This window comes from Helianthus annuus, chromosome 7 (genome assembly GCF_002127325.2).
Source record: "Helianthus annuus cultivar XRQ/B chromosome 7, HanXRQr2.0-SUNRISE, whole genome shotgun sequence".
NCBI classification, from domain to species: Eukaryota; Viridiplantae; Streptophyta; class Magnoliopsida; order Asterales; family Asteraceae; genus Helianthus; species Helianthus annuus.
In genome coordinates, this window is record NC_035439.2 from 17,948,191 (window position 1) to 17,960,286 (window position 12,096).

At 35.8% G+C, this 12,096-nt stretch overlaps 1 protein-coding gene across 1 annotated transcript; it reads right to left on the bottom strand.

Annotated features, from left to right (window-relative positions):
• Window positions 1–1,661: 1,661 nt before the first annotated feature.
• LOC110867962 (30S ribosomal protein S6 alpha, chloroplastic) lies at window positions 1,662–6,279 on the bottom strand. Its single transcript, XM_022117025.2, has 2 exons — window positions 5,870–6,279; window positions 1,662–2,070 (listed from the first exon to the last, which is right to left on the bottom strand). The coding sequence occupies exons 1-2, from the start codon at window positions 6,209–6,211 to the stop codon at window positions 1,831–1,833; spliced, it is 582 nt and encodes a 193-aa protein (XP_021972717.1). The 5' UTR covers window positions 6,212–6,279; the 3' UTR covers window positions 1,662–1,830.
• Window positions 6,280–12,096: the final 5,817 nt, after the last annotated feature.

Genomic DNA, 12,096 nt, shown 5'->3' on the forward strand with positions numbered 1-12,096 from the left:
AATGATCTTGGTTTTTTTAAGGAAAAATATGTTAGTAATTGGTTGGTCTATAAATAAAAAAACAAAAAGAATTGTAAAGTTCAACAACATTGTATGGCTATAAATCAAGCTTTATCTGGCATAAAGTGTTCTAGAGCTTGCATAGTATCTATGGCATGGGTCGCTTTTTTTTTTTTTAATTTTATAATTTTAGTGAATGATTAGCTTATGAGTAGGGAGTGCTCTTTAACACAAAAAAGTTAAGTTTTCTTACCCAACAACGCTTGTTTTAGATAAACAAACTTTTTAATATTTAGAGTTAATTGCTCGGATGGTCCCTGTGGTTTCATGTTTTTTCACGTTTAGTCCTCATATTTTGAAAATAGCATGTATGCTCCCTATGGTTTGTCATTTGTTACTCGGATAGTCCCCCAACATTTACTCTGGGGACTATCCGAGTAACAAAATGACAAACCATAGGGAGCATACCTGCTATTTTCAAACTAACTGACATCTACTCAGGGACTATCCGAGTAACAAAATGACAAACCATAGGGAGCATACCTGCTATTTTCAAAAGGTGGGGACTAAACGTGAAAAAAGTTGAAACCACAGGGACCATCCGAGCAATTAACTCTAATATTTATGTTATGTTTATCCGTAATAGACTGGACTAAAAGATCTCTCTTGAGGATGATGTGTCATGTAGACGTCCACGTCAGGGGGTGTAGGAGATGAGCCCTTTTATATACATGTATGTATATACATGTATGTATGTATATACATGTATATATATGTGTGTGTTGATAAGAAAGCAAAAGTGAAGAAGGACCGTTCCCGTCGTCCCTTGGGCGACGTTTCTGCCACGACGAGCCCCAAGGGGGTAGTGTAGCCGTGCCCTGCCGACCCACGACAGCCCAAGGCCGTGCCCCGTACCCATTGGCCTAAGAAATTGAATTAGATTGAGTTAAATGCCTGGTTGGTCACTGTGGTTTGCGAAAATTGCAGACTTGGTCCCAATGGTTCACTAATTACAGAGTTGGCCTTAATAGTTGTAATTTTTGCACTCGGCTGGTCCTTCTCACTAACCTCTGTTAAATTTCTCAGTTAAGTTGATGTTAAATGACCAAATTGCCCTCAACAGTTAAAAAATTAAAAGTAAAAGTATAAGAAACAAAAGGAGAGGGGGGGGGGGTGATAAAAGCCATTGATGGCTGATGTGGTTACGTGTGTTTCAGATAGGGAGGGAGAGAAAGGGGGGGGGGGTGAAGAAGAAGATGAGGACAATTTGGTTATTTAACATCAACTTAACTGAGAAATTTAACAGAGGTTAGTAATAAGGACCACCTGAATGCAAAAGTTACAACATTTAGGACCAACTCTGTAATTAGTGAACCATTAGGACCAAGTCTGCAATTTTCGCAAACCACATGGACCAACCAGACATTTAACTCAATTAGATTATTTGCAAGCAATGTGAAATGTATTCAAATAAGTAAATCTTATAAATTGTTTATTGTAGTAAGTAATATATAATATAACTTTGTGATAATAAACAATTTTCAGGAAAACTAAAAAGAAAAAAAATGTTTGCACGTCGGCTTGAGCCTCTCCATACTAAAAAAACACTTATTTTGACCTGTTACCCAATTTGCCAAAAGCAAGTTAAACTAGAGTTGCGATATGCAAATCACCTCCCATTCCATGGATCTCCTCAAAATAAAGATTCTTGAATTCAAAATAACATAATTGTATCCATAAATATGCTGATAAAATTATGTGACATTTCTACAACATGATGCATGCTTATATGACTAAAACTTTCAAGAACTCATCAAAAGATAAAAGCAGTTAATACTTCCTCTTCCTTATTATGAAGGTAGATGATCTGATGACGTCATCATCCGTCGTCAACGCTCTCTCCAAAGCCTCTATAGATTCGGGTTTCGTGAAATAAGTGAACAACATATAGATTCCATCCAAATAAGTGTTGGTCTCACCAGCTTTGTTCTTCTTCTTGATACTGTAAGCAAGAGGGATGACACCCCTATTGAATACCTCAACATACATGCCACCCCCAGCAACAAGCAACTATAAAAAAGTATAAATATAATTAATTAAATTAACCACTAAATTGAATATAAAAATTCAAGATTTTTTATACCCACTTCCCATTACATGAAATATATCAGAAAGCACTTAACTTTTTATTTAAAGGTTTTTTTTTTTTGGTCTAAAGCTGTTGTGTTCTTGACTCAGAAGTGGTAATAGCAACCAAACAAGGAGATTATATAAGGGATTCCATGTCATGTGCATATAAAAAAATGAAAAGGAAATAAAAAGAAAATGGTGAACCAAAACAAAATAGCAACTGCTTTTTGTGAGATCATAATCATCCTATAACACAAATTTAAAAGGTGATTTGTAAATGTTTATATTGAATTATACTACTGATGTTTCTTCTAACATGGTACGCAAAATGGGACCCACAAAATGAAAATGTTGAACAGCCGAAATGATTAACATCGTAAGTGGCAAGATTAATATTTTTAAATGTTAATCACTCGACTAAAAAAACCACACTACTGATTGAAAGTCCGTCACGTCAGTTGCTGATTTGTTACACACTGCTTTTGACATAAAAAAAATTATGGCCCATATCTATATCCTTGTCAAAATAAAGTAAAATCTTCAAAAGTAAGGTCTCAGGATCAGGATATTGCCGTTGAACGAGTCTTTGATCACCTTTATTTCTAAATGATTACGTGCAACTTGCGCAAACTAGACCTTTTTGTATTGCATAATCGTTATCTAATAGTATTTAAATTCAGTTCATATATTCTAAGAAAATATCTACGTACAGACAACAAATCCAGATGTTATCCTTTAATGATGTAAGACGTTAGGCAAGATCAAATTATCTCAGAAGGTAGAATCATAAAAGTTGAAAGAAAGATAGTTTAGGCACGCGATCCAAGGGTAACATTTGTACATGTTGAAACAGGTCGGGGGGCTGGGTTGACCCAAAACACGTTTTGCCCATAAATATTAGATTTTTTATGAAGGATTAGTGAGTCAAACATGATCACAAAACTTATATTATTTATAAACCTTGTGGTTTACCAAAAGTTTGGATTTGGTCCCTAGCTTTCCGAAAGTACACGGATGGTCTCTGTGGTTTGAACATTGTAACGCCTTTAGTTTTCAACTTTTCTTAAAAGTACATGGATGGTCCTTGTGGTTTGCACTTTGTAACGCATTCAGTCTCTAACTTGGACCTACTGAAACCTTTAGAATTTGTTAGCTGGGAACTAAATGCGTTACAAAGTGCAAACCACGGGGACCATTCGTGTACTTTTGAAAAGTTGGGGACGACATCCAAAATCTTGGTAAACCAACTTTATAAAAAAAGAATCAACTATTTGAATAAATTGATTTGAAATGTTTTATGCATTATATATGCACTTTGGGTTTCGGGAGACTTCTGACCGGTTCGACTCGTCTAACAAGTTCCCTTTAGCTTTTTCTTAATTAGACTATTTTGACCCGTGAGAGACAAAACTCACCCAGATTCGACCCACAAAAGACCGTGGGGTATGGTGGGGCGGGGGTTTGGGGCATGGGTTGACACGTGGACTTCGAGGGGCACCGCTGGTTAGTTGCATGTTGGGTCGGTATGGCGGGGCGTGGCTAGCCCGCGTGGGGCGGCCACGTGTTATAATTTTTTTTTTCAGTTATTATAAAAATACACACAAAATTAAAAAAAAGGCCTAAAATTATTATTAAAATTTCCTAAAAATTACAAACGGTTGGCCAAACTGTTGTTTTTTAAATTTAAATCCTAGCCACCTATAGCCTAGCCAACCCAGCCAATTAGGCCCACCCAACGCCCGGGCTGAAACCCCCGCCCAAGGGGCCACGCCCCAACCACCCGCCCCATACCCCATAAATATAACTGTTTTACAACTCTTTTAGGTAACAAGGACACAAAACCTCTAATTGAACCAACTTTTGTCAGCTTCTTACATCCAACTGAATGGATTAGACATATATGCCTAACTCTAGGTTCTTTGCTTGATATTTTCATGATCCCTTTTTAACTAATACTACGAAAGAAATAATAAATTAAAGAATACCTATAAGTAGTTTAAAGTGCCTTTAAAAAAAGGTATAAATCTCTTTTATCCTGACACCCTTTCTTATTCTTCTCCTCCATTTTATATTAATTACTATGCGCGTGAATATCATTACCCAGGTTCATTTGAACAGTGTGATGCTGGTTAAAAAGTACTCAACGTAAAAGTATATGAACAAAAAGTATTTTTGTAGTCATATTCACCACACCAAAATTTGTAAGATATAAAAGATTTGACCGTTACCCAACTGGCCCATTTCTAATCAAAAGGAACATGCTAAAGCCCGACTAAATGCAGGCACAACTAGCCCTGAAGAGACAACAAAATGGGAATGTCTTTTGAATTATCAGAAGCCAGTATATCAATTCGAAGATGAAGTCGATCGGTACGTTTAACACTTTGATTGTGGGTTAATGTCATAAACGCTTAACCAACTTTTTTGTCCTATTTCTATGCTGCATAATTTACAACTTTGTTTAACTTTCTAAGACTTCGATTAAAGGTAATTTTAACCTAGACAGCAGCCAATTACATACCAGAAATCTTAATACGTAGTTTTTAAAACCCTGAAAAACTATGGTATTCTTTTGTTGGTGGAAATTAAAATATTGGTTTATAAAATTGAAAAAAAAAATGGAACTTTCTTTCTATTCAGCAATTCGCACGTCATGTAATAAGCAGGGCAAGTAACATAATTTGCAAGAAAGAACGGGAAAAACAACTGTAGATCCAACTCATCACAAGAAACTTTATTCTAAAATAGCCATTCACTGATTTGGCTAAATCCTATATACTAATCATATGATTAAATAAGGAGAATCAGTCCTGCTCCAGTATGGTTATTGAAGTTATCGATTAGCTCATCTATTCGGTAGTTTTCCTACGTTGACTATCTAGAAGAAAGCAGATAAATCAAAATATATGACGTATTTTGCCAACTGCTATTTTTTAACTGCAAAAAGATGCTAACGAATGAAAAATCTTATCAAAAGCCAAAAATTCCCTACTTCCCTCGCGAGTCCAGTATGAAAAAACAACTCAGCATTGGCTTAAATTTTGTTATGAAATCCTACAATGGATGGGAGATGCGTTTATCTTTTTTGAGCTTCTAGATTCAAACTCACAGCCTAATGGTCACAGGGATCCACTCCTAACCTTGGTTTAAAAAGCGTGCCGAGGCGCAAGGTGACCTCAGGCGCAGGCAGGGTCGCTTGCTTTTGAATTGGTACGGTGTACATAAAAAATAGCATGAGGTTTTGTGCACCAGGATGCCACATACATAGGATGCAAGTAAAGGTTATTTATATATTAAATCATATATTTATAGCTAAATTTTGGTGAGATAATGCTAAAAACCTACGAGAAACATTATATAAATAAATTGTGCCTCGCATACCGAAAGAGTTACACTTTTGCACTATGCACCCCGCACCTCGGCTGAAGACCGACCCTACTACCTTTCTTAAACCAAGCTCCTAACATTGAACCAAATGAACTAGTTTTTACCCTACAATGTATTTTTCTTATCCAAATCCATAAAAACAAAAGTCATAATCAAATAAACCCATACCAAAATTAGAGATAATTTCAACCTTAAAAATAATCACTATGCAAATCCATAACAACAAAACTCTACTGTTACAACCAAAACAGTTGAGTCCAGCACATTGCAATGGTTTCATTTCATAACATCCACTCACACCCAACGTATTAAAAACAACACACACAAATATTATTAATAATAATAAAAATACCTCTTCATATCTCTGGGTAAGAGAGAGGCGTTCATCTTCGGACATATCGGGTCTCAAAACCGCCATAGTTTCATAGGGCCGCAACCCGGGTGGGCACTGGGGCTCCTCTTTCTCTTCAACGGCAGTAGCAACCGACCCGGGTGAGTCATCTTCACCTCCCAGACCACCTTCGAAGAATGTGCCCGAGAAATCAAGGGTCTGGGCCTTGATTCGGAACCCGTGTTTAAGGGTTTGATGGTGGAAGCGGAAGTGGAAGTGGAAGTGGGTGAGTTTGTTGTTGGGGAATGGGGATAGGGTTTGTAAGAGAGGGGATGAGGTGAGTATGCAAGATGATAAAGCCATTATTGTTTCGGATGCGATTGGACTGGATTGGATTGGATTGGGGAAATGGTATAGAAGAAGAGATGATGAAGTGGATAAGGAACGTTGGTCTTGTACAGTTATATTTTACTCCAAAACATGTATCACAAGGTAAAAACCTATTTTTAATGGGTTAAAAGTTATCTCATGTAATAGATTATTGGTGTTGGCGAGGTAGATAAAGTTTAGGGCAGTAGTAGATTATGAGTTTAGAGAGTTGCGTAGAAAGTATATTTTTCCTAGAAAGTCTAGGAAGCAATAATAATTGGAGATATGTCATGGATGTATTTTAACTAGAAGGACAAACATGTAAATTCACATTTTAATTTTATATTTGGTAATTATATTCGGTAACTAATATTGCATGATCTTGTATGTAACCGATTACATGCATGATTTTCGGGATTATAGTTGCTTTTGAATCCAAATCTCTTCCAAATATCACGAACACGAAACACATATCTATATATAATAATTTCGATCATTCTATTCTTCACCAGCATCATTCATATTCAATAATTTTTCTGAGTGAAAAATCATGGCTTCGAACACACTCATTGATGGTGGAGATGGTAATTACAGTTTTTTTATTTACTTTTGTAGTATTTTGTTTTGAGTATTATCATTTTTCTGCAAAACCGTCAGATTGTTCTTGATGCTGTGTTTTAACAGCCAGAGAGGTTGAGGTTTTTGTGTTTATTGATTCTATAAGGTGACTAATGGTTGTAATCTGAAGATATTTTTTTTTCTTAAGATATTTCATAGTGTGTTTTAAATTCCATATTTGTCATTTATATGCCAAACCATCAGGTTGTTCTCGGTGTTATGTTTTAACAGTCATACAGGTTCAAGTTTTTGTGTTTATTGATTACATAAGGTGACTGATGGTTTGTAATCTGAAGATCACCCTATTTTTTAGATATTGAATGGTGTGTTTTAACTTCCATATTTGTAGTTGTATGTTTTGTTTTTTTAAACCCTTTCTGAGAAACCATCAGCTTGTTATTTGTGATGTGTTTTAATAGTTATTGAGGTTGAAGTCAATGTTTTTTATAGTTTCATTTGAATGATGTGTTTTAACAGTAATGTGTTTTACCAATAATGTGTTTTAACAGATATTGAGGTTGAAGTCAACGTTTTTTATAGTTTCATTGAATGGTGTGTTTTAACTTGGATTATTTTGTTTTTTCTCATGGTTATTAGTTTCTTAGCATTCAGCTTAGATTTTTTTTGTTTTGGTCTGTTATATAAGTTCATTAGTTGGTAGCATGGTCAGTATATCTTTTACTTTGGCCTGGATTTTTTTTTGTTTTTTTTTTGTTTTTTATGTTTTTTTTTTGTTTTCATCACATTGTGATTTACAAATGTGTTATATGCTCATTTTTTGTCATGTTTTGTAGATGCACCCAATTACCAATTACGTGGTGTTGAACAAGTCTCTCCAAACTCTGGAACAAAGAGATATATTCCAGATTCACCCTCTTCGTTGACGCCAGCAGAGGGCATGTTATTTGACACAGTTGATGCTGCGTATAACTTTTACAAAGCTTACGCAGAAACTGGAGGTTGGGCTGTTAGGAAGGGCACACAGCACGAGAACCGTGGTATTCTTATAAACAAGTATTTTTTTGTTCAAAGGAGGGTCAAAAAGAGTTTCGACCGGTCGATACTTTAGTCGAACAGCCGTCTAATAGGTGGGTACGTAGGGTACCATCCAAAAGGACCGGATGCCAAGCTGCGATCAGAATAAAGCTTACCGATGATAAGAAGTATTTGTTGTATCATTTTGCAGAGGTGCACAACCATGATTTTGTGCACGAAGAAGATTTACATCTTCCCAAGGAAAACAGGGGTATTAATCGTGCACACGAAGAGATGATAAACAAGATGTCAAATCTCAACATTGGTCCTGTTCATGCATATAACATTATGAAGGAAGTGTATGGTGGGTTCAACAAAGTCGGTGCAACCAAAGTCAATTTTAAAAATTTCAAGAAAGAATTAAATCTTTTTATCGGAGAGTTTGATGCTGAAATGTTTGTCAAGCGACTAATGAGGAAAAAGGAGTTTTTACCGAACTTCTCTTGTGCATATGAAACGACAGACGAAGGTGTGTTGAAGTGCATTTTTTGGGCCGACGAGGATATGAAGAGGAATTATTATATGTTTGGAGACGTTATATCATTTGATGCTACCTACAAGCGTAACAAGTAACGACGAGATTAATTTTTTATATATTCATTGTGTTTTAAAACCTACTGTGTTATAAATACATTATGATCTATTTTGTCATCGCTGATTGTTTGTTTTGCAGGTATAACATGATGTTTGTCCCTTTCACTGGGATTGATAATCATAATAGGAACGTCACACTTGGTGCTGCAATTCTCAGTTCTGAAACGGCAGAGACGTATAGCTGGCTACTTAAGGCGATCAAGAACGCATATGGGTACGTGCCTCCCGTAATCGTTAGTGACCAAGACCCTGCGATGAAAAGGGCTATAGCTGATGTTTGGCCTGAGTCGAGGCATCGGTTATGTATGTGGCACATCATGGATAAACTCACTACAAAGGTCTGTTTGCCCTATGACAGGGTTTTCTTTTTTTTACATGTGTATTTTTTACTGTGTTTTAATATTTGTTTTTTAACATACATGCTAAAATGTTCCTTTAGGTCGGGGCTGCCCTGTGTTCAAATAAAAATTTCAGGAAAAGATTGTCTGCAGTTGTTTGGACTGATTCTCTATTGCCCGAAGCGTTTGAGACTGAATAGGCAGCTATTTTAAATGATTTCGGTTTAACCGACCATGAATGGCTGACGTATATATACGGGCTACGTGAATCATGGATTCCAGCTTACTATCGCGAAGAAGAAATGCCTGGTCTGATGCGGACATCATCTAGGTCCGAAAGCGAGAATCACTTTTTTGGCAAGATTAGCAATCCAAAGTGCACGTTGGTTGAATTTCTTAGCCACTTCGACACAGCTATTGAAGTGCAAAGACACGAGCATCGAAAAAACGATCATGACACTTGATACACCAACCCTGGAGAGTGAAGTGATTTTGTTCTCGAGAAGCAAGCAGTTCAGATATATACCAGAACTATATTTTTTGATGTTCAACTCGAGATTCAACATGCTATTCATCGTTGTACTAGTGTCAGATTAGATCATGTCGGTGATTTCATTAAGTTTTTTATAAAGGATCTCGATCAGCCATGTTCTTCGTTCTTCGAGGTGATATTTTGTTCTAGGTTATGTATACATTATTTTTGTTTTTTTTAATTATCCATCTTTTATATGAACTGTGTTTTATGGATATTTAATGTTACAGGTTATGATACGCGAGGAGGATATTACTGTTAAGTGTAACTGCAACAGGTTTGAGCAGTTTGGATTGTTATGCAGTCACGTTTTTTGTGTGTTACGGATTCTTGATGTAAGGGAGTTTCCGAAACAATATATATTGAGCCGTTGGACGCGTGAAGCTGTTCCAAATAGTTCCCTCGGGTCCATTCTTACGGATGGTGGAGATCCAGATCGTAGTGAGGAGGTTAACCGTTGTGTTCGGTGAGATTAGTCACGCAACTGAGTATGTTGTGAACAAGTTGATTTCAAAATTTGATCAGTTGTGTGATATTCGTGATCATATCAAGCAGTTTATGTCAGTCGCCAATGAAGCTCAGATAAATGCACCTCCCAAGACACAACGTAATCGATTTGCTGAACTCCTGGGAGTTGCTCCAGAGAGCACGACCACTATCCGTGTTCCAGTTGGTACCAGGTTCAAGGGTTGTGGTTCTCATAAACGCCTTAAATCTCAAAAGGAGCGAGCCATAAGTCAGTCTGGAAGTAAACATCGTCAATATTCATTATGTAAAAAATATGGTCATAACAGAGTAACGTGTTGGAAATACACCGTGGCTGTGCCTGAGGCAGGTGATTCACGGAATGCTGAAGGTAATGAAGCTACAATTGGTGAAGGAGACGCTGCTACAGTTGTTGAAGGTGATGGTCCTGGATCAAACGATGCTGATGATGTGTTTTACACATCTGGAAACGACGCAGATATGGATGATGAAGACATGGCAGAGTAGGATCTTTTTTATCAAAATTTTAAGTCTGTTGCTGAACTATTCAATTTTCTGTTTTATTTTTCTCGTGTGTTTGTTTTGGATATGTTTTTGTTGATTTTAAGACTTGTTGGGTTCGACATTTATGTTCTTGTTGCTTTGTGTTTTAGTATTAACTTTGTTTTCTAAATAGCCTCCAGTGTTTTATATGATGCTTGATTTGTTCGTGGTTTTGGTATACAGTTTAATTTGTAAAAAATGTGTTTTAATTTTGTTTAAACTATAGAGACTTGATGAAATAGATAGGCTGGTTTCCAGATCATAGTATTTCAACTTTGTTTAAATTATTAAAATGTGTTTTAACATTCTGAGAAACCATCGGCCTGTTGTATGTAATGTGTTTTAACAATTATTGGGGTTGAAGTCAATGTTTTTTATACTTTCATTGAGAGGTGTGTTTTTATTTGCATTATTTTTGTTTTTTCCCATGGTTATTAGTTTCTTAGCATGCAGGTTTTGGTATACAGTTTAATTTGTAAAGCTATTAAAATGTGTTTTAACTTTGTTTAAAGTATAGAGACTTGATGAAATAGATAGCCTGGTTTCCAGATCACAATATTTTCATAATGTATATAGGCTGTGTTTTAAGAGGTCATACATTAATACAAACTGTATGTCTTATGTAGATCCAAACAAAGTAACATTATCGACATAAATTCACATTGTTAAAGAGGTTCAAACTGTTATAGTTGACCGTTTTATCGACAGGAAACACAAAAAAAATATAACTGAACACATTGAACATATTCTAATATATAAATTCCAAAATATAACACCACCATCAAAATGTTAAAACTGTTTTTGTAAAAAATCCCATATTACTTCAACAAACCACCGCCAACGAAGTGTTTTATGAAAACATCCCATTTTAAGTTACTTATCCAATCTTTCATTGATTTCGTCGAAGGCTTTTGCTTCTAGCCTCTTTTTTTCATCGGCCGTCAACTTTTTATATTTAGCAACCTCAGCTTCAACAAAACCTCTTTACTCATTTGCTTCACTTAGGAGCATCTTCGTAATGTACTTATGCCTGAGATCATCAATTTCTTTGCTTTGATTGTATGTAATCTCACCCGCATTAGTGCACTCGTTTGAGAATCCGCATTCCCAACCTTTTCCAGCTACGCCCTTGTATGTTTCCATATGGTGCATCAGGAAAACGCCACAACCGATTACATTATTTTTTGTACGCCATGACATCTCCAATCGTACTGGCTCAACTTTACCGATCACCTCGCCCGCTGGATGCCCAATTTTTTTCCAAGTACACTGATAAAGCATCACGCTGCATGATATATAATTTAATCATATTGTGTAGATGCACAGGTTGTGGCATAGGTTTGTTTACGTATACCCGTTATTAACAAAGGGAATAATTTAAAATTATGATGCAGTGTGTTTTAAGTTCATAATACTGTTATTACCTAGTGGCACATTACACTGTGTTTTAAAGTAATAATAGTGCTGATAACGTATCATTCAGTATCAATTGTGTTTTAACATCAAACTTTAAAATTCTGATGAAGTGTGTTTTAAGTTAATATTATTTGTTATTATGTAGTGTCACATTACACTGTGTTTTAAAGTATTAATAGTGCTGATAACGTATCATTCAGTATCAATTGTGTTTTAACATCTAACTTTATATAACATCAAACTTTATAGAACTTTATGAACTATCTTAAACTTTTTGCAGTTTGTTAATTGTGTTTTAACAAATATGTAATCAAATG